The sequence below is a fragment of the Sminthopsis crassicaudata genome, chromosome 5, assembly GCF_048593235.1.
Source record: "Sminthopsis crassicaudata isolate SCR6 chromosome 5, ASM4859323v1, whole genome shotgun sequence".
NCBI lineage: Eukaryota > Metazoa > Chordata > Mammalia > Dasyuromorphia > Dasyuridae > Sminthopsis > Sminthopsis crassicaudata.
The window spans coordinates 55,401,743-55,425,480 of NC_133621.1; the positions used below are offsets into that span (position 1 = coordinate 55,401,743).

The 23,738-nt window shown below is 35.9% G+C and overlaps 1 protein-coding gene across 2 annotated transcripts in view; it reads left to right on the forward strand.

Moving 5' to 3' along the window:
• Positions 1–174: 174 nt before the first annotated feature.
• PLXDC2 (plexin domain containing 2) overlaps positions 175–23,738 on the forward strand; it is a 463,969-nt gene continuing 440,405 nt past the window's right edge. For both annotated transcript variants that reach the window (XM_074266811.1, XM_074266812.1), the window contains exon 1: positions 175–1,327. In XM_074266811.1, the coding sequence (XP_074122912.1) occupies positions 1,216–1,327 (112 nt within the window). In that variant the 5' untranslated portion in view covers positions 175–1,215. The remainder of the gene's footprint in view (positions 1,328–23,738) is intronic.

Sequence of the window (23,738 nt, forward strand, 5' to 3'; positions counted from 1 at the left end):
ACCCCAGGGGGAAAGCGCTGCCATTGGCCAGGTCGCTTCCGGCAGCCTGTTAGAGAGGAGGAAGGTGGGAGAAGCCTGGAGCTGAAAGGCGGAGGGAGGGAAGGAGAGAGAGGGAGGGAAGGAGGAGGGCGAGGGCAGCTCCATTAGCTCTAGCAAATTGCTAGAGCTGCCTTCACTCCCCAAAGTGTGGAGAGGCAGGGAGCCGCGGCTGGCGGGCTCTCTGTCAGTCACCAAACTATTTCGTCCCCTGCTACCATCGGATTTCTGCTCGCTCTCCTCTTGAGCAAATAGAAACTGTCTCAGGATAGGTTCCAACCTGACTTTTTCTCCCTCTCTCCTCCTCCTCTTCTTTCTCCTCCTCCCCTCCCCCGCTCCTTTTGCCTCCTGGCATCGGATCTCTGATTCTGCTGCAGCCTGAATCTTGCAAACAGCTCGACTGTCGGTGTGGGGGCTGCTGTCTGCTTGGCAGCAGGGAGCATTGGCAGCCAGGGGTCGTGCTCTGGGCAAAGGGAAGAAGAGAAACTTGCAGTATCGGCGGCCAGACCCCCTCCATCCGCTCCCCGGAGAGCTCGGGCACCTAGTGGGGGGCTGCCTCTTCACAGCGGTGGCAATAACAAGGTCGGGGAGGGAAAAGTTCCTCCTACTGTTGTTGTCTCGGGTTTGGAGGAGGCGCAGCGGTTTTGCTCACTCGGAAGTGGGAATTCTTTTGAATCCAGCTAGGAGAGGGGTCCCGACGCGCAGGGAAGTCACCATCTGCAAGCCTCCGGAGGGGGCTCTACCTAACAGCGAAGAGGACACCCCTTCCCCCCGAACCCTTCACAATTTGACCAGGAGCTCAGGACTTTGCAACGCACTTTGCAGCCCGAGGTGCAACTGATTTGATTCTTTCCAGTTTTGCCTTGGTTTTGGACTAAGATCTGCTTGGCCCGGCAGCCAAGGAAGAGCTCCGGAACGATACTGGGAACATTGCGCTGCCCCCTCCCCATCTCCTCCCATTTCTCCTCCTCTCCCCATCTTCCTCTTCATTCCCCCGTACATGAAATCAGATCCAAATAAAAAGGCGACTTAATTCCGCTGTGATTGTGGTCTGCAGCACTTCTCCTTTCTTGCCCCCCTTCTTCCTAGCCCTCCTTCCTCAGTCAGTCCTGCAGCCCAAAGGAAGAAGCTCTGGAAGAATAAATTCGGGGGGAGGGCGAAGGGGGAGGTGTCCGCGCTATGGCGAGGTTAAGGAAAGCCGAGCTGGCCACAGCTGGAGTTGTATTACTTTGCCACTTTTTAATGGACCGGTTTCGGTATGCGGAAGGGGAGACCGTAAATCAAACCAATGGTAAGCTGCGTTTTTACTTCTCCATTGTGCATGTGGGATGCGGACCTCTTTTTTTCTTTTTTCCTCGTAGGAAAGTTGAAGTTCAAGCTTCTGGGGGCAAACTTCAGCTCCAGACTGAAAGGGGGAGAAGTTGGGAAAGGGTAGATGGGGAGGGGACCGGGCTCACTGGTTTTGGAAATGCTTCGGAGACTCCACCTGGGGGTTAAGGGGGCAGCGATTCCCAGGAGCTCGGGGCAAATGGGTCGGGCCCCTTTCTTTCTCGGATAACCCAGGACCTGCTCTCTCCCTAACGTGTACTACTACCACGGACGCCAGCCTCGTTTTCTTACTACCACCTGAGAGACTTTGAGCGGGGGTGGGAAGGCAGGATGTGTAGATCTCCACTCGGAGATTATCAAAAAGAAACAGGTCCCACTGGTCTTGTCATATCTGACACTTTATCCTCCCTGTCTGGTCTGTCGCACCCTACCTAAGATGAGAGTCTGGGCTGGGAAGAGGCAGAGGATGATTGTGTCCGGAGAGACAAACCTCTTTAACCTATTGTCCAGCCCTGATTAATTTACCTGCGAGCACGAATTTGTCGAGGTTTCCTCCCGTGCCTCCAGATTGGTTCTGTGACTGATTAACCCCACCTGCCATCCCTATCCCTATCTCTTAGGTGTTTCTACACCTTCCTCCTCCTGACGCTGCTTTTCTTACTGGCAAAGCTTTCAGAGGGTGACCTCCTGCCAGCTAAAGCAGAACTGGTGTTATTTGCTCCACAGCTGACCCACCAGATCTAACTGGACCTGTCTGACCTGGTTCCTTCCAGATACTGTTAGCTGTTCTAGACTACTCCGGGCACCTGTGATGTTTTAGGGTAGAAGGGAATCTAGCTCCTGAGTCACTGAGCAGATGCTTGGGAATACGGGTACCCAACCAGATTTCAGAAAAATGGTGCCCCATGGTCACACAGGGGAGAAGGGATCTCTTGGTTAAAGGATGTGGCGGTATTTGTGAAGCCAACATCATCTGAGAAGTGCACTAGAGCAAAGCAACAAGAAACTGCCTCAAAACAGCATGCCCTGACCATATTGCTGGCTGGAATCACAGGGGGAAAGTTGGTGCATGTTGAAGAACTCTCAGTTCTCTTCTTGTTGTATCACCTCATGAGGAATTAAAATGACTATTTGAGGGTGATTTGGTTTGGTGAAGCAAGGTAGAACTGTGACTGCCAAATAGAGAGCCATTTCCAAGGCAGATGCCAAGTTGCACCCTGAAAGATTTCTGAAAGCTTTGTCAGTCACCTGCATTTTTATAGTAAATTATGTCTATTTCTATCACTTTGATTTTAAAACGGATGTGCAGATCTTGACCTGGCCCTCTCATATCTTTTGACTTCATCATTTTGCTGAGAATCAACAGGTTAAAGGACATTTCTGGGTACCATGTCTGTTCTTAGAAGGCATTTAATAAATGTTTATTGATGGACACTTTAAAATAAGCCTTTATTCGATGGAGTAGATTGTTCACTATATTATAGAGCTGTACTTTCCCAACACACAGGTGGTTGTTTCTTGACTTATAGGTTAGATTTTTAAACACTTCTCGGCTGCTGATCCATAATTCCTTGGTATGAAATTAATCTTTTCAATAAACTTGGTATCTACTCATGGTATAGTGGAAGAAGACTAGAATAATGGAAAGAACAGTGGACTAGGAGTTGAGGGAACTCTGCCATTGGGTGTGACCTTGGACATGGGTTTGATTTTTGCCTTTGCCACTGTGCGTCACTTCTTTGATCTCACTTTCCTCATTAGTAAAAATAAGGAGGTAAGGTGGGATTATTTCTAAGATAACAACTCACAATTCTATAATGATTTCCATTTTGATTAAAGTAGTTCAACAATATGTTATGTGTGTATTTAACACTTAAGGAAATCATTTATCTAATGCTAAAGCACTGGAGTAAGATTCATCCTCTACAGATAAAGGAATATTTCTTGAGTTGCTTAACTTTAAGAATTTCCTTAGCTTTAGATGAAGAAAAACACTTAGAAGTTAATAAATAAAAAAAGTTAAAGTAGAAAATAGGACAGCAGCTACTTAGCTTTTTTTTTTCCCTTGTTGATAATTTTTATTTTCACAAATATTTTGCTTCTGAAAATCATGTGTATGATGTAATTTGAAAATATTTAGTCTAAGTTCCCAAACTGAGGGTGCAATTCATTCCATCTTGTCTTGGTAGAGAACAAATTAGAAGAATGTTCCATTTGAGAATATAAAGAATATTTAGCTGCCAGAAGAAGACCTCCAAGCTTAATTGGGGGGGGGGTAAGGGTTATCAAGAGTCTCAGTAATTTCCAAAATGTAGATTAAAGTGAAGGTGCTTTGAAAAAATGAAGATAGATGTGCTCAGCCTGTTTCTTGACATTAAGATATAAGAACTACCGGAATGTTCTGTTGTATACAAAGGTATCTTTGCTATTCCCTTGTCATCTCTTCTGGTATTAAAGGAAATATTTGAAGTAATTCATTAAATAATGCATATTCATTACATGTATGGCAATTCTAATAGTACATTAAATAATAATATAGTACAATATATTTAATGGTGTCTCAAATGAAAGGAAACAGATTTTTACTCAATAAAATTAGCATAGCACACCCACTCCTATCCCCAGAAAAACACACACATAGAGTAAGGGGAACTAGTATTTTAAAAAAGTTTAGGCCAAATTTAGAAATTCAACCATTTCAAAGCTTAGTTTTGGAAAAGACTGTTATTTGTGCAATACTTTTTTCTGACATTTTATGAAAATCAAAGAATATCTTTTTTAAAATTTATTTTTGACAAGGGGAGGTGGGGAGAATACCTGATTTCTTATAGAGACATTTTAACACATACTAATTATTATATTCAGTTTTGTAGCCACTAGAGGGCAGAGAAGTTGTTAATTTCTGTGATACAAGAACCTTATTCTTTTCAAAATCTTCTAGACTAATTATCCTACAATGTTTTCTCTGCATTTAGTTGTATGGATTTCTTGTCCCCTATAAAAGAGTATCTATGAATGGGAGGAGTAGTTCTCCATTTTTCAGGTTTTTTTATATATTAATCATTTGACTATAAAAATTTGTGGAATACACTGTGTAAACTAAAACAAATTCTTCCTCAGCAGCTAATAGGACAATTAAAGTTCTCTGGTGGCCAAGGAGGTTTATTAATTGCATCTCTTGAATAATATATCTTAAAATATTCCTTTATAAAATCACCTTTCATTGTTATTTAGAGGCTTATTGTACAAATTTTTCTTGGGCTGAATATTTGTAAAGTATATGCATATAAATCTAAAATTATTTTTGTGTGTCTCAGAATCAAAACAATTCCTGAATGCTGATATTTACAGAAAGGAGTCAGATTAATTTCCACTCTGAATGTTTATTTAAGTTTTTACCTTATAGATGGATTGTTTCTGCTACTACTTGAACTGATAAGAGACATGTCTATGTGAGGCTTAAAGTGGTCTTATTAAGTATAATGGCATGGTTTGATAACTCAGAGGAAGGCTTATATTAAATGCAAAAGTGAGATATAATAAGAATACTGGATCGCTTGTCAAATATTTGCTGTTCATTGTGCATTTTGCTATGAGCAGTATATTTCAGTCACATCAAAAATACTGACAACAAAACTGATGAGGGATCAGAGGCCATGGCAATAGAAAACTTTGCATCAAGGCCATCTTCTGGTTTTAAGTGCTATACCTAGCAACCTTCATCAGCAAAGCATTCATGCTTATTTGTACTGCTCTGATCCCTATTTCTCTAAGTCAATTCTGTTCTTCCTCCCCCCTCCCCCATTGCTCTTTTACTTCTATTTTCATTTGAAGTAAATATGTGGTTTGAAAGATTCCTCACTGGTGGAGTATTTGTTTTGAGAGCACCCCAGCTGACACATGCTAAAAGTGTTACAAGCTTTTAACTCCTTATGTACCAAGACCTGGAGAAAGGCGAGGGATGTCCGTGGTTTTTTTTGGGGGAAAGGTAGTATAAAAAAGAATATATAGTGAATTAATGGCTAAATTCATGGTTGTTGGTTATTGAATGACAGGTTCATTAATTCAAATGATTTGTGACATAGCAACACATAAAAATCTACTGACTGATTTGAGACTCAGAGGTAAAGGATCTTATTTTATTTAAGGAAGAGATAAAAATTATGTTGGAGCTTATGTGAGGCTAGATTAGAAATTAAATGTTTTTAAGGAAAGCTACATTTCAGTTAAGTTTTATCTTCAGAAATTCTGGCAGAGTGAAGTATGTTTGCCTGCAGCATAAGAAGGGAAAATACCCAATTAATTAGGCAAGGAGAATATAGAAGGGAGAGATATTTTGCTTTGAGGAAATTGACCTTATAACATGATTTTTAAAAAATTAATTTTCTACAGATTTAAATTTAAAAACTATTTAAATTTAAAGGTTTAAAAATTTTACTCTGCACAAAAATGTTTCACTTTTTAGAGGTGACATATTTCTTGAAATAAGTAAAACAAATTAAGATTTGTGGGCATAGATTCTAATCCCTGCCCTGATCTTAATGTTACCTTGATGTTACCTTAGGTGACTTGATGTTATTTTTATCTATTTTCAAATGTGATAATATATATGTGAAAACATTTTGAATAACATACATTAGTATATACTCTATGATATTAAGTTTTCATCCAAAAAGTTACCTCATAGACTATTTTTTAAAGCAGGGAATAGTTTAGGAATCAATAGTCCCAAGTGCTTTAAAGCAAAATAAGAAGGCTACAGAAGTCATCTAGAAAACTAAATTAAGTAACTAGTTGTGGTTATCATTCCAGACAAATGGATATACAGCTTGTTATGGAGAACCCCTGAGAATACATTCCTTGTTCTGGTGTTTATTGCCAGGAAGTGTGTCATTATTCGAAATGAAACCTGGCCTTATATTGTCCTGTTTTATCTACAGGGGAAATACTATCTCTGTGTTAAATTCCTCTGAAATACCTGAATATTATTAATATGATTATCTCCAGACCTCCTATCATCTGACTAATCTGAATATATTACTATTTCTTTATAGATATATATCCTTTTGCAAGCCTTTAGGTCTCTTTTGGCTCAATTTTCCATAGGAAGATTGCATGATATCAATAGAACTTAAGATCCCCAAGGAAAAGAACTTTGATTTATGTTCTTGTATCCCTAAGTGCCTAGCAATGCCTTGAACATAGGGAGTGCTAAATAAATGTGTGTTGAATTGCATTAGAGGCGAATCTTTTACTTCCTTTGGAATTTCCCAAGAGGGGGAATCTCTCAGGCTCCACAGTGGAGATTTTGTGTGAATGAAGCCGTCAGTATAAAAATGATAGTTATGCTAAGGAGTGATGCTTTTATATAGAAGATTTTTCCCTTTGGTTGTCTTATATCATTTGCTTGTTATTTAATAAGAGCAGAAGAATATTTTCTGGGGGATATATTCATTATCTCTCTCTCTCTCTCTCTCTCTTTCTCTCTCTCTCCCTCCTTCTCTCCTTCCCTCCCTCCCTTGGTCTCTCTTCACATCTTTCCTTTTGATAATCTTTCTTTTTATCTCAAATATTCTTACTTTCTTTTCCTAGGGATTAGACTAATAACTTTCAAAGTAGTTGAATTCCTGTGTTCCAAAGCTGTATTTGGAGTCATACTTAGGAGCATAGTAAAGGTTTTTTTTTTTTTTTTTTTTTTGCTGTTTTGTTTTTTAGCCAATAACAGACAACTATATTGCTTGGTTATAGGCTTTTTGTTATTTTGTCCACAATATTTTGCCCCCCAAAAAAACAAAACAAAACAAGCAAACAAAACAAAACAACACCAACAAAAATAGCAGACTGGATTTAGAGTGAAAAGATTGGAGTTCTAGCCTCATATCTGACACTTCTTTGGCACTTATCCACTAATACTATGGAGACATAATTGCTTACCTTGTTCCATGCTTCATTGATTGGATAATTTTATAACCTAAGATTTAAGTATATAAACTTCACCAAGAAAGACAACATGAACTAGAAAGATAGCCAGCCTCAGTGCAAATATCATCTCTTACATGTTCTGTTACTGGAATTCTGGACAAGTCATTTACTTTTTCAGTGTCTTCAGGGATCTTCATTTGCAGAACAGTTGATGATCTGCAAAGAGTCTTTTCTCCAATGGAGTTTCTTACACTGATGAAATCCTAGGTGGTGGATGCCCTCCCCCATGTGTCCCCTGTGACACATGGGGGAGGGATTATAAAGGAGGCATTCTTTCACTTCATGTTCACATTGAGTTTCAATCTCCTCTTATAATGACCATATTTGTCCCTATACTGGCTCTGGTTAATTAGCACTTTTGGGAGAAAGTTGGCATCTTTTAAAAGTATATCATTCTAATTTAGTCCCTGAGTTACAAAGATAGGGTCATCAAATATTTAAATTTATTTACTAATTTATAAAGTTACTAATTTACAAAACTAAATTTCCTAATGAAAGGGTGCTTTGCACAGTGGGTAGAGAACCTAGGCTAGAAACAAGAAGACCTCCCTTCAATTGTCCTGAGGGTGCTCCTTATTGACTGTCAATGGCATTGGTAGTTCCCTATGTCAATGAAATTAGATTCCCAAATTAAAATCCCCTACTTGGTTCCATGTTAACATTTTAACTTGAAATGTTTTATTTTAATCTCTGGAGTATGATTTCCTAGACACAAACTATTCTAAGTCCTTGTTGAAGGGACTGTTGGGGGAAGAAGGGAGAGAGTAGAGAGAGAAAGTGGCAGGATGGAGGGAAGAAGAGGATGAAGGGGAGGAAGAGGGAGGGTGAAGGAGGAGGAAAGGAACTGTGAGAGAGAGAGAGAGAGAGAGAGAGAGAGAGAGAGAGAGAGAGAGAGAGAGAGAGAGAGAGAGAGAGAGAGAGAGAGAGAGAGAGAGAGAAAGAGAGAGAGAGAGAGAGAGAGTAACAGAAAAAAGAGCCAGAGAGAAGTAAAGGGGAGTGGAGAGGGAATGAGAGAGTGAGGGAGAGGAAGACAACATAAAGAAGTTAACTTATCAAAGCCCAAAGTTATTAAACCATTTCCCCCAAGGTCATAAAGTTAATAAATAGCATAACTGGGACTCAAATCCAGGTCCTCTCACTAAAATCAGTCATTATCTCAATCTGTTCACTAAAGTTCTACTAGCCCTAGATGTTCTACTTTGTCAGTTGCCCTTTTGTTTAAATTGATCTTGTTACCTAATAAACTTTAATGAACACTGTCAGCTTGGACACATTTGACAATTCCGGATCCCTGTGAGCACAGTCGGAGGTAAGGTTAGACAACAGCGGCATTCTATTATTGCATTCCAACTCAATGTCTTTAAAAAATAACTTAAAATTCACCCTGTTTTATTACATCATGGATTATGAAAGATTTTGTTTTTGTATTCTTATTATTTATACTGGAATATTGTATAATGTCAAGTGCATGTATCTAGATTTGTATCTATCTGTTTTGATTCTGTCGTACTTCAAATTTATATTTCAGATACTTAGTGTTTTGTTTCTTATTTAGCTAAATATTTACTAAATATACTTTACATTTATTGCTGCTTAGCATGCTTGTAATGATATTACAGTAACCACAAGTAGAAATTCTGATATGCTTCACTAATATGAGAGGTCATGTCAGGAAGCAGCAATATATTCTGCTGTTGACATTTGCTAATAGTTGGTCTTTAATAGTGATGTGTATGTCAGTGTTTATTTTATCTCCCTCATTAAAATGTAAGCAGCTGGTGACCTGAGAATGTCTTTTTTTTTTTTTTTTTTTTTTTTTTTTTTTTTTTTTGTCTACAAATGCAAGACTTGGATTACAGACTTAGGTGCTGGTTGTGTTTTTTGAGGATGATAATTCTGAATTGTTCCTTCCAAAAGTATGGTGTACTATGAAAACTACTAGCTTGGAATTTATTATTTTATTCTGCCCAGGGTATAAATCAAGGAAGGTAACAAGCAATTCTTAAGTGCTTACTCTTTGCCAGTCATACTGCAAAGCCTTTGAGAGACAAATACAATAGAAAGACAATTCCTTGTTCTTGAGGAGCTTACATTCTAATGGGAGAAGGTGACCTTAGAAATATTAGTGACTGCTAGCTAAAAATGAAGGCTACAAAGGGATGTCATTCTAATATTATTACAAAACTTAGCAGGAATACCCACAGATGAGGGAGAGCAAAAGTCTTGTAAATTTGATGAGATGTTTTGTCTGTGTCTTCCGGTTCCCAATAAACATGTAGTTGTACTTCACCTTGCAGTAGTGGTCCCTGGCGAAACTTAATTTAAAAGACAAACAGAAAATGTCATTTGGCCTCATTAAAAACATGTTCAAAGGACAGCTTTGGGTTGCTGGGGACAGAGTTAAGCCTTCTGGATTAAGGATTTTCATTAAGGTTTGCTACTTAGATAATTATTATCAACTTCAAGAAGGAGAGCTGATTTTTTTTTTTAATGTACTTGTCTTTACAGAGTCTAGTCGCTTAAAAAAAGAGAAAAAATTATGCATTTTTTTTTCTACTGGTAGTTTAAAATGTAGTTTATTTCAAAGTCCCATTGATCTCAATATTAACACAATTTATGACTAATTTCTACATATTCAACTCTTACATATGTGCCGATCTAACCTTGTATCGTTCCTATAAAATAAACTCAGTCTGTTTTCTTTCTTAATCTTTGTTATTTTGCAATCAGTATCTTTTAAATATCTCTTGCTAATTCCTGACATTTAGTAAAAAAAAACAAAAATAATTCCACAGTCATTGTGCATCATTTTCTAGAGAGAGCAGTCACTACAAGAAGATGGCCAGATTAGCTCAATCATTGGTTTGCAGGAATGATTTTATTTCAGAGGTTTGTAAAATAAAGGAACTACAATATGTAGTTTCACCTTAAATCCTACTGTATTGCTGTTTTGGTAAGGTTACAGAAATGGATTTGCCCCACTAAAAGAAAAATATGGAATTTAGGATAGACCCATTATTTCCTCTACTCTATTGGTCCAGTTTTTTTATTTGTTCATCCCATGAACTCATATGTGCTCTAGAGTCTTCTTTTGTGTTAAATCTTGGACACTTCACAGCATAATAATATCAGAGATGGAAGATGTGGGAGACTGCCAACTCTCTTATGGGCTTGGGTTTAATGTAAACGTGTAAGATGTCAAAGATGGGAAGTTTCCAGTGACAAATCAAAAAAAACTTGAAGATAAAGGTCTAACTTTATAAAACCAGTGGGGAAAAATGTGTTCTCACTTTTATTTTTGGAGTTCTGTAAATCAGAATAATATTTCAAAGAACATAAAACAAAAAAAATTAATTCTACACAGTGATTTATAATCCAATAAGCAGTATTGTCTGATAATAATAAGACCATTCATTAAATTGATTTCTCTAGAGAAGATGCTAGTGTTCAAATAGCAAGGGGAAAAAAAGGAATTAATTGGAAAAACTAAGGTGGCAAAGTTTGGCTAGATATCATTAATATACTTTTGCCTGTTGTGACATGTATGGATTTATTCCTTTTGTTGTTGTTGTTGTTGTTGCTGAGTCACTTGCAGTCATGTGCCCCTCTTCCTGAGCCCATTTGGGGTTTTCTTGGCAAAAATATTTAGAATGGTTTGCCATTTCCTTCTCTAGATCATTTTTACAGATAAGGAAACTGAGTAAACAGAGATCAAGTGACCTCCCCAGTATCTGAGTCCACATATGCACTTGGGTCTTAAAATCCAGTCCTGGCACTCCATCCACTGTGCTGCCTAAATGCCTCCATTGCTTTATCAATTTAAGGAGAAGAATAGCTCTTCCCTTCCATATAAACACTAAATTACTCATAAAATCACTTAATCTGTTTGGGCAGCATCACCAACAAGTTCTGACTTAGGTTCTTTCATGTTGGAATGCAAAGCATTTTTCCCTTCCAGAAATCTTTCACTTCAGTCAGCAAGCCCATAGCCAATAGCAAACTTTGGTTTGGACCAATGAAATGTATATTTTTACAAGCACTAAGTGACTGTATTATTAAGCAGCTTATGCTCTCCAAAGGAAAAGAATATCCTTGAAACACTTTTCTCTCCTTGCTATTGGCTGGGGATCCAAAATTTCATTCTGTGCTATTATCCAAAGTTGATGTAGGCAGGAGAATGACCCATTGGCCTGATAATCCCAGGTGGTTCATTCACAAGATTTATCATCTATATCAAATGAATTTTTCTAGGTAATGAGTTTTATTAAGTAATGGTGCACAGATCTCTCTAGTTGATCCACTTTAGAAATGGGACAATACTAATATCCCATTTTATCTAATTACTGTTATAGGCCAATAAATATATACATATATATATATATATATATATATATATATATACATATATATATATACACACACACACACACACACACACACACATAATACACACATATATAGATAGATAGATAGGCAGGCCAGTACACACACACACACACACACACACACACACACACACACACACAGATATAAACTAAGAATCAGATAAAGATGAAAAATCAAAAATATTTTAGAATATGTTCTTACTTGGGTATTGTGACCCTCTAAAAGGTGGGGTGAAGTACTCTAGGTCAGAAAAAGGAAACCCAGCAACTTCCATCATAATTAGTAATGCAATCTGCCCTGTGAGTAGAGAGAAGAGGCTAGGAGATCTAGCACTGAAGTACTTCCTGGAGAGCAAAGGTTTCTAGGATACTGTCTACCAGTATATTTCTATATATTTCAGGTGGGAGAAAGAAGTGTTAAAGGAAAGAGGACATAGGATGTAAAATTTAGAGCTAAAAGAAATCTTAAGGACTTGGAAGACTTGTTTCAGTGAAGAGCATTGAATTTGAAGTCAGAATACTTGGATTCCATTGCCAATGCTCATTAATTATGGGACTGGAAAAGCTATTTAACCTCTGGGTCCCAGTTTCCTTACGTGCAAAATGAGGGGATAGAACTAAATGATCTTCGGGTTTCTTTTAGCTCTTTCACTATGATGTGTAAAGTTCTCATTCTGTACACAAGAAAATTGAAGCCCTTAAATGACAATGATTGGTCACATCTGAACTTGCTGAATCAGAGGATTCTGATTGAAAATGCAATTCCCTGAAAAAATGGGAACAGTGGTTGATATTATTCCTCAGCATTTTGTGGGCAGTTATATGCTAAAAATGTAAGAAAGCTAAGTTGATTGAATTATTTGTCTCTGGAAAGGTAGATCTAGTGGATCCCAAAGTAACTTAAAATTTTTTTTACGGGGGGATGATTGTATTTTGCTATGTGCATGGAAGTCCTTGTGGTATCTAACTAAATTAAATGGTACTTTTTTCAACCTTAGGTTAGTCTGAGGAATGACAACTCAAAAAGTTACATGGGTAGAGAATCTAACCCTAAGGTAGAGAAGGTACTGGGTTAGGTTTAGGTGGAATTTTTTTTGCATTGGAATGCTACTCATGCAAGAAACAATAGACACTCTGGACTCTAAAGTTTAGAGGAAAAGGATATTTAAAAGTATTTTGACCAGTTTCAGAAACTAACATTCCACAACCAAAGTTATTGCATTTTGGGGGAAGAAGGATGTTGATGTATTCCCTAGATTTTCATTGAATTCGAAGCAGTCCCCATATGAAAAATGAATTAAGGTAGTTTTCTTTTCTGTAGTCTAGTGACTACAGGGATTCTACCTGTTATTGGTAGAAGAACTCTCCAGTGAGGAAAATCCCTCTGTCAATACATGTCAGTACCTTCTGTGTGAGAACTGCCCAGAACAGAGGCTAAATTTCCAGGATCTCATGTCACCCCAGGCCTTCTTAACTCTGAGGCTTGTTCACTATTCTCTACATCATTCTGCCTCCTTTTGTTCTTCTGATACAAGTATTTTGAAGAGAAAACATTTTTAGCATTTAAAATAGAGTTATTGAACTGTAGGTTTCATATTTTGCAAAGCCTGATTATGCTGAACAATTGATTGCTAAATTGATCTGTCCCCTGGGGACTTCTCCCACATCTGTAATATCAAATGCTGTGGAGACTTCCTAGTATTATGTTGGTGGCACCTTTACAATGCTACTGGATTTTCTAATACTGCAGTTCTCATTGTCTTGGAAAATCTATAATGAAATATGGCAAACTCAAAATACTCTATAAATGAGATGATCATTGATTTATGATGAGCTTGTAAAATACTCAAACTTTTCTTTGTAAAAACAGTAGTAAAACATTTCTCAATAGTAGAAATAGTAGGAATTCAAAGAAAAGGATTAAATTCCCTCCTCAGAGGGAATTTCCTTTTTCAGTATGGAAACTGTGAGCTGGCAAAAAAGCCTTTATTTCTTCTCTACCTGTGCTGCCTGCCAGGTAATTCACAGTTTCTATCAATGATTGTTTTGTGAAATTGTGAAGAGGATTGAAATGACTGATTGTGAGAGCTTGTGTCAGGTTGCCTTCTAATCTAAAATATTCCTGAGTAAGTGGATTAAAAAAAAAAGATACTTAGCATCTGTTTCAGCCAGGATTGAAATAATAATTGAAAAGTGAATTTGACTTCTTTCAGTCCCTAGAACACAGTATTATACATTCTACATATGTATGTGTGTATGTCCTCTTCTGTGAGAGTAATATGTGTCTGAAACTATGTAGAGGGGCTTCTTTGAGAGAAAGAACAACAAATTAATTTGGGCCAACTTTTTTGGGTATATGGTAATTTAAAAATACTGACTAGTGTAATACAAGACAGTGGCTTACTCTGTATTTTGGTAAACTATTCTTTTGCACTTTTAGCTTTATAATTTGCTGCAAAAACCAGTACAACAACATTCAAAATGAATGCATTTGTTTTTATAAAACATATTGAAATTTTAATGAATCCAATAAATGTGCATCCATCTGAAGTTGTTCCAATTGTGACTGAACTGCTTGGGTCATTTATCATTGTTTGTCTATGCAAATGACTTTGCCACATGCTTTCACAGGAATGTTCAAGCATGGTCTTCCATTTATGGATGTTTAGCTTATTTCTTATTCTAGTTAGACATTTAATATTTAACCTCCAGAGATATTAGCAGAAAAAATCAGTGAAACAAATTTGTCTCAACTTTACAAAAAAGAAAGAAAGAAAGAAAGAAAGAAAGAAAGAAAGAAAGAAAGAAAGAAAGAAAGAAAGAAAGAAAGAAAGAACACAAAGAATAGTCACATACAGTGATGAAAAACCATTATTTTAATGAACTTTTTTTAGTGTTATGTTCAATATCTCAGAGTTTTAAGTTTATTTAAAAATAGTTTTTGATCCTGGTCTGCCTTCATCTCTCTCTTTTTTTCCAGAAAGGATTGTCCAAATGTATACCTTAGGATGAACATAAATATCACTAATTTGATAACAGTAGCCTTCTCTATCATTTTAAAATTTATAATTCAATTTTATTTCACCTAATCTGAATTCTCTCCCTTTCATCTTCCTTCTCCTTCATATTGAAAAGGCAAGAAAAACAAAACTTTTTTACAAATATGTATGCATATATAGTCAAATAAAACAAAATTCTCTTATTAGTCATGCCTAAAAAAAGAGGAAAAGAAAATGTGCTTTAGTTTTCACCCTAGATCCATCAGCTTTCCATCTGAAAGTGAATAGTAGGTTAATCATGCATGAGTCCTCATGCATGAGTGGTTGGTCATTATTTTGACACTTTGTTCCTACATCTTTTAGAGTTGTTTATCTTTACAACATTATTGTCATTGTATATTTTCTTGATTCTTCTCTCTTTGACTTGTATCAGTTCATAAAGCATTACAAGGTTTTCTGAAACAATCACATTTATCATTTCTTATGGGAAAAACAGTATTGTATCAACCTTTTATACCATAACTTGCTTAGCCATTGATGGGGACTCTCTCAGTTTCTAATTCTTTCCCAACATGGAAAGATCTGCTATAAATATTTTTTGGCTTGCCTGTAGAAATTCATTTTTTCTTTAAACTTTGGCAAGTCTACAATTGTGTGAATGTTTAAGATTTATTGACAAACTCCAACTCTGTAATGCTTTCCACAATAATATCAAAGTTCTCACAAATAATTGTGCTATATTAGACCATATTTTTATAGTCATCCCATGATTTGTAGACTTACAGAATATAATAAAATAACTCTAATCCACATTTTGTTGTTGTAAACTAGTTGATTTAAGAAGTACAGGTTATAGAAACAGAATTTCAGAATTGGCTATAACCTTAAAGGTTATCCAGTCCAATCCATATATTTCTCCTTCAACCTAACTAATAAATGCTCTAATCTTTTACTAAAGGTTCCTGAGAGAGATTACACAACATTATGAATGCTTTGACCCTTGCATCATACCTGAATCAAATTATTTGTACCTTCTTCCCATTGTTCTTAGAAACTAGATGATACATAAGGTAAAAATATTGGAAGTAAAACTGGTGTTGAAATTTCCTCCTCAGCTACTTACTATGTGTCACCTTGTGCAAGTTATTTAATTTCTCACCTTTAATTTCCTTGCCTGTAAAATGGAGAAACTTCACAGAGTTATTGTGCGGAGAAATGGAGATAAGATGTATAGCCATTTACAAAACTTTCATCATTATATAAATATTAGTCTCCTTCCTCTTCTTCCTTCCTTCTCCAAAATGTACAAGTCTGTTCTTTGTAGAAAGAAATGAGTCAAAGTATCTTCCCTTAAAATTTTTATAATCCTTTGTTGTTGTTGACTCTTCTTGAATCCATTTTTGGGGTAATTTGGCAAAGCTATTGGTATTCTTTGCCATTTCCAGCTCATTTAACAGATGAGGAAACTGAGATAAATGGGATTAAGGGTTGCACAGCTAGTAAGTATCTGAGGTTGGATTTGAACTGATGATCTTCCTTATTCTAAGGCCAGTGTTCTATCTAGCTAGTTCCCACTTTTATGTTATAGAATATAACATGTTATATATTACTTATAGGGATATGACAGGTAAAAAAATAATTGCAATGCTTTTGCCTAAAGTATTTTTTTTTCCCTTTATGGTAGATTGAGTTCTAAATTTGGAGTCAGAAGATCTAGATTTAAATCTTTTTTTTTCTTTTTAAAGTCTGTGACCTCCTTTAATTTACATAAATTCACTAGATCTTAGTTTCTGAGACTAGATTATCTACCAGTTCCCTTTTACATTTAGATTTGTAATCTTATGATTGCTTTATCAGTGAAGCATTGACTCTTCATGCCTTAGAACGTGGTCTCAAGAGTTTTTTCTAACCAAAAAATTAAGTTAAGTTAAAAAAAGAAAAATATGAACCTAATGGCCAACTTTTTTTGGTCATAATCTTCTCTGGTCAGTTCCTAGCTGGAATTTTCAAGTTTATCTATTGGGAAGGCATCTCACAGAGCTTGAGCTCCACTAATAATTATGAAAAATCTAGGGTCAATGTCAGGCTAAAATGAAACATGAAAACAGGATTTTAGGAAACAAAAGCACCATTTTTTTAGGTAGATTTTCTATATGCTTGTTTGAACAGGAAAGGAGAGGGAAGAATGAAGTCCTAAGTATTTATAAAAGCATTCAGATTGTATAAAAGCTATGATTTATTTTTATGTAACTTTCAATTATAGTATTTTTATTGGAATTACTCAGATTAGTTTTCTAAAGAGCCCACATTCAGGTATCCACAATGCAGTATAACAACAGCCTAAGTAAGAACAAGGAAATACTTATATTAAGTGCTTAGAGAATTGTCCTGGGTGCTGGCAAAACTTTCTGTCTCCTCACTGAGCTTGTAGATGAGTAAAGAGATGATGGCAACTTGGACTTTGTTAATGAACAATTATATATATATATATATATATATATATATATATAGTCTTCTTTCTTCTTTCACTTTTTCCTTTTTTTACAAGGCAATTGGGGTTCACTTGCCCAGGGTCACAGAGCTAGTAAGTATTAAGTGTCTGAAATCAAATTTGAATTTTTGTCCTCCTGATTTTAGGGCCAGTACTCTATCTGCTGCACTATTTAGCTGCCCATTATATATATATATATATATATATATATATATATATATATATATTCTTTAGACAGAGAAAAAAATAAAAACATATTTCTATTTGAGGGAGAGGGTTATTATTGTGTTGGGATTCAAAAAAGGCTTCCTGCAAGAAAGAGATGTGTGTCTGTTATGTGTGTTGTTATCATTCAGTAGTTTTTCAGTTTTGTCCAACTTTTGGTGATCACTTTTGGGCTTTTCTTGGCAAAAATACTAGAGCAATTTTCCATCTCCTTCTCCAATATATTTTACATGTGAGGAAACTGAAGCAAACTGGGCATTAAGTAAGTTGGCCATGTTTATATAGCTAGTAAGTGTCTTAGGTCAGACTTGAATTCAGGAAGAGGAGTTTTTCTAACTTGAGGTCCATCACTCTATCTACTGTACTGCCTAACTGTCCCTTATATATACATGTATGTGTATACACACATACATACACACACATATGTGTATATATATATGCATATATATAATACATGTGTATATCTATCTATATCTGTCTATATGAGGGGAGAGAGATATATTATACTTCTTTTAAAAATATTATGATGAGATGGTGTTCATAAACTTCCTAAAAGGTTGATGACACATGAAAAGGTTAAGGACCTTTCTTCTAGAAAGTGATATTTACATTGACCTTTAAGCAATGGGCTGGAATTCAACAGACACGGATTAGGAGAAAGAACACCAGTCATTAAAGAATAAGAGCAAATGGATAGAGCCATGAAAGTATAGTCCATTTTAAGAAGAGAGATAGCAATTTGAGGAGTAATAAAAAATGAAATTGGAGAAGTAGGATAACCTAATATTGCCGATGGTTCTTAAATGCCAGTCAGAGGAATCTGAACTTCATTAAGTAAGGAATAGGGAGAAATTGAAGGATTTTGAGTAGAGGAGTAGTACTGATCAAATTTAGCAATTAAATAGCTGATGGAGAGCAATAATGCTTTTTTGATATAAAAGATATGATTATTGCATTCTTCTTGTTTATTGCATAGATTAAAATGTCTATAATGTAGGGGAGAACTTACAGCAGTAAGTAACTATTTCTTTGTTCTAGGGCAGAGGTTCTCAAACTACGGCCCCCAGGCCAGATGTGGCCTATTGAGGACGTTTATGCGACCCTCTGGTTATGGCAAATGGGCTGAGGGGCGGAGACAGAGTGTGAGGTTTTGTTTTTACTATAGTCCGGCCCTCCAACAGTCTGAGGGACAGTGAACTGGCCCCCTATTTAAAAAGTTTGAGGACCATTGTTCTAGGGTTTTTGATTGTCTTCAAGGAAAGTTTTAAAGCCAGGCCATTCAGTTGTAAAATATCATAAGCTTCTATCATATCTTTCCAGATTTAAGTAACTTCAAATCTTGTCTATAAAAGACAGATAATCCTTCATTCCACTTTGTCAGTCATGTGGGTTTGACCACCAAAAATAGCCTGATATCATGGAATGCTTGAAAATATTGATCCTTTTTAAAAAGGATTTTCTAAGGAATTTCTTGTCATTTAATGAGAACTGCTTTGATTACAGGTCATTGGAGAATTGAATTATTTCACTTCCATAATTGGGTCTTCTGTAATTTTGGTCTTCCAAGAATATGCTGTAGGTTCATATTATCAATGATTTAGGAGATTCTAACATCAAGTTAAAATGAACTTTGTTTATGAGGAATAAGGGAATTAAAAATATTAGTTTCTAATTTTGTTTTCTATATCTAGTTGAATGAAAGCTACTATTGTTTGTTTGCTGTCATTATTTCCCTGGACTTCTAGTGTAAGGACTTATATATGGTGGGTACTTGATAAATGTTTGATTGAATTGACGTTTTGATTAATAATAAAGGTTAAATTGCTTTGTAAACCTTCACCTCAGGCTCTAACCCAAATCTCTTGCTTAGCAACATTTCTTGTATATCAAATCCTGAAAGCTAATTAAAAAATAGAACTGAAAGAGATGCAAAAATGACTGATTATTATGTATAATAAATACCCACTAACTCTGGAGTCCAAGGATTTGGGTAAAATTGCATTTCTGACATTAGTTGTATAACTTTGAGTAGCTCATTGAAACTTCCTTAGTCTTACTATTCTCTTCTTTACATTTTACTTTTAGTTATGGATCTATAATCCATGTGAATAATGGTACTGATGCTGATATTTAAACTTTAGAGTTTCCATAGTTTTTACAAATATTGTTGTCCAATCCTGTCTGACTCTTCATGATCCCATTTGGGTTTTTCTTGGCAAAGATACTGGAATATTTGCCATTTTCTTCTCCAAATTATTTTATAGATGAGGAAGCTGAGGCAAACAAATTTAAGTGACTTGGCCAAGCTCACATAGCTAGTGAAATCAAATTTGAACACAGGTCTTCCTGATTTCAGCACCAGGGATCTATCCACCACACCATCCAGCTGCCATATGTATTGATAATATATTTCAAAAATGAAAATATCTGTGCTTCATTAATGAGCATACTCCAGCTACTCAGATGAAGGATGCACATAGCATGATAAAGTTTGCAAGCACCTTACATATATTATTTCATTTTGATCCTTACAGCAATGCTAGAAGGTAAGTATTGTTATTACCCTCACATTTTACAAATAGGGAAATTGAGCCAGAAATAGAACAAATCATTTACCTACGTTCAACAGTTAGTAAAAGTATGGGGCCGGATTGGATCTCAGGTATTCCTGATTCCAAACGTAGGACCCTAGGCTTGTCTCACCTAGTTTCCTCATCATAAGGGATCTGCAACTTAGCAGATGGATTTCCAGAACTACTACTGCAAAAATTTTGATTATTCAGCAGCTAATGAAATGCGATGCCTCTTGGAACTCAACTGGACTGATTCTCAGATGACCTTACTGTAGATATACTATACATATATGTTCATCACATAATGTTGAAAATCCATTTGAAGGCTTCTCAATTTGACAAGCTCTTATGGACTTTTTGATCACTTTCAAAAACCTAATAGCCAGGGTGAGACGCAGGAAAACTTTGGTGGAGACATACATATTATATATTGTAGTATGTGTTTGTAATTTATTGCATCTAAGGCAAGATAAAGTCGAGTCTTCCCACTTTGTGTTTTGTACAATACCTGATGTGCTGTGGATGATCAATAAATACAGAATAAATATTTGACAATTTAAGAAAAGACATCTGCTTTAATAATTTATGTATTGAAATTACTGTGATAAAGTGATGCCAAATTACTGAAGAATTACTTCTGGAGAATCAATGGCAATAATAGCCAGCAGTGAGTTGTTAATTTTCTTGTGTACTTATATATTACCTAACATTCCTATTTAATTTATAGATCATTTGCAGTGTGAAATTAATGGCTTGTACCATTTACTTTAAGGCCTTCTATAAATTAAATTCGTGGTCTTGGATATTTGGGGGTCTAAAGAATAGCTAACTGATGAAGACCTTTAATTAGGTCATCAGCTGAGAATTCTTTGATAATGACACCAATTGTCTTGGGCATAGCGTTTAGTATAAATCAACAGATGAAAAGAATTCTCTATCTTCTATAATGCACTTTCCTTGATAAGTTTAATGTCGTCCTTGAAATAACATTGATTCCCATTTTATATCTGTCAGGATTGTAAAGAGCAGATGAATGTCAGGGAAGGACAAAATTCTTCATTCAGCTGTGTCTTCCCAGTGTCCTAAACACCACTGATTTAAAGGTTTGGGTGTTGATGTGAGACTGATTCTAATATAACTGGGGTTTGGAGAGGAGGAGGCTATGACTTTGTGGCCACTGAAAACAGGCTCCTTCAGACTTGAGTTCAAGTTAAAATTGGAATTGTTTTTAATGGGTTGCCCTGAGATCTCCTTGTATATCCTGATGGTTTTCTGTTTTTAACTGCATCTCCTGACCCTAACAGTATGCATGCTGTTGGAAACCTGTGCTGTCAAGTTCAAGCTGAGAGTGGATCTTAATTAGTTTGTGGGTGCTGCCCTCTACTCTGAGGAGTTTAAACTGGAGTACTATCAAGTAGAGAATTTTTTAAAACAAAATTGCAAACCTTAGCTCATAAGTAGAACTGTAGTGCAATGGGTTCTGAGTTCATTTCAGTGAACTCCCTCAGTTTACAAATGAGGGACCCAAGGTCGAAGAGTTAAGTGGCCTGCCCTGTCTTACACAGCTAGCTAGTAGCAGGAATGGGACTCTGCATAATTCAACTCTGGTCTTGGATGGGGCTTACACTGAAAGAAGAAAAGGGAAGCAAAAATTAGATCTTTCTTTCTTTCTTTCTTTCTTTCTTTCTTTCTTTCTTTCTTTCTTTCTTTCTTTCTTTCTTTCTTTCTTTCTTTCTTTCTTTCTTTCTTTCTTTCTTTCTTTCTTTCTTTCTTTCTTTCTTTCTTTCTTTCTTTCTTTCTTTCTTTCTTTCTTCCTTTCTTCCTTTCTTCCTTTCTTCCTTTCTTCCTTTCTTCCTTTCTTCCTTTCTTTCTTTCTTCCTCCCTTCCTCCCTTCCTCCCTTCCTCCCTTCCTCCCTCCCTTCCTTCCTTCCTTCCTTCCTTCCTTCCTTCCTTCCTTCCTTCCTTCCTTCCTTCCTTCCTTCCTTCCTTCCTTCCTTCCTTCCTTCCTTCCTTCCTTCCTTCCTTCCTTCCTTCCTTCCTTCCTTCTTTCTTTCTTTCTTTCTTTCTTTCTTTCTTTCTTTCTTTCTTTCTTTCTTTCTTTCTTTCTTTCTTTCTTTCTTTCTTTCTTTCTTTTCCTTTTTTTTTGCCATTTGCTAACATGGATTTGATTTGATGTTTGGGTATTTTTTTAATGTAAAAAAAAAAACTAGAAAAATGCACATAGCTAATTATTATTGCTTAAAAGGGGCAGGTCGGTGAATAAGGAATTTCCTAGTTCATTCCTTGAAGGAAAGGAAAAATAACCAAGACATTAAATTGTAGATCTCCCATTTGCTTCATTGATGCTTTACACTCACATGCTCCAGAATCCCAAGTTGTTAGTAAATGCTCAAGCTTAATATTTTATTCTTAAAAGTTCTCTGACCTTTTCCATTGGGATTGTCTTTCTTATTTTATTTACTGTATTAAAAAAAATCTTATTCACTTGTCTTATAATCTTAGAGGTGGAAAGTTAATTAGAAGTAGGTCATATATTAGAACATCCACAATGCAGCAATTACCTTGGTGGACTGAAAAATTCTTAAGTTTTATGAAACAGCAAAATCTGAATTGTTTCTCTTTTCTAACTTGCCTTTCTTTCTCAGAGAAGGGATAATTTATACCCTTAAAAGCTTTAGGAATCTGAGTTAACTAGGAGAATTATTTTATTGAAAGTCACTTGGTATAGATCAATCAGATTCTGAAACAAAACTAGGCTGTCCCTGTCCCTTGCTTTGTAAACTGAAATACTACATAATTACGTAGTTAAGCCCAGGAAATATTTGCTTAGAGTATGCTTTTCATCGTCCTGACACTCTCAGTTCCCAGTAGAACATTTTCCTTTGTGTCTTGAGGGATCTATTGGTGTAGAAAGCTTTATTGGGGTGATGGCTTCTGTCTGTATATAGTTCCAAAATCTGAAGCTTTCACCAGCATAATGTCTGCCTAACTTTAAAAGGGGCGGAGGTTATGTAATTTATTATGACTTTGGAGAAAAAAAAATGGTGTATTTGGATACAAAGAGGGAAGGAAAGAACTATTGTGGAATTAAATTGTTCTATGGCTAAATAAGCATACTTTTCATAAAATTTTAGACAGATTTGGAAAGGATATTAGATATCCCTTTATGTCAGAGTTGAATAAACTCTTGAGTTAGAGAGGTTAAGCAAGGCAGAAAAGACCAGAACTTGAGATCCTAGGTTTTGGAACTCAGTCTTTTAATAAGGTAATTTTACCTCTCAAATTCAGAATAAATTGGAATATATTTTAGATAAAAAAAATTATTCTCACAGATTGCAAAGGCCTCACTTACCCTATGTAGCTTTGATTTTGATGGGTAGTCTTAAAGACTATTATTATTTTCCTTCTGTCAAATGGTTTTCACCAAAGTTCTTATCATTATTTACTTTTTGTAGGCTCCCTGCAAGTAATCTTCAAACCTCTAGGTTTGTAATTTTTATATACCAAAATGTAAATCCTAAACTCCAGCTAATTTCTATTCATAGACAGGAAGCACACGTGACAAATCAGTGAATTATGTTCAATTATACTTTGAATTGGAAAAGCTAATTATATATAGGAGGCTACTATAATAAGATTAATAAAAGAATGTGCATTTGCATTTCACAGCTAGAATTTCATATGAGGAATGGATTTTAGAAAGGACTTGTTATGTTTT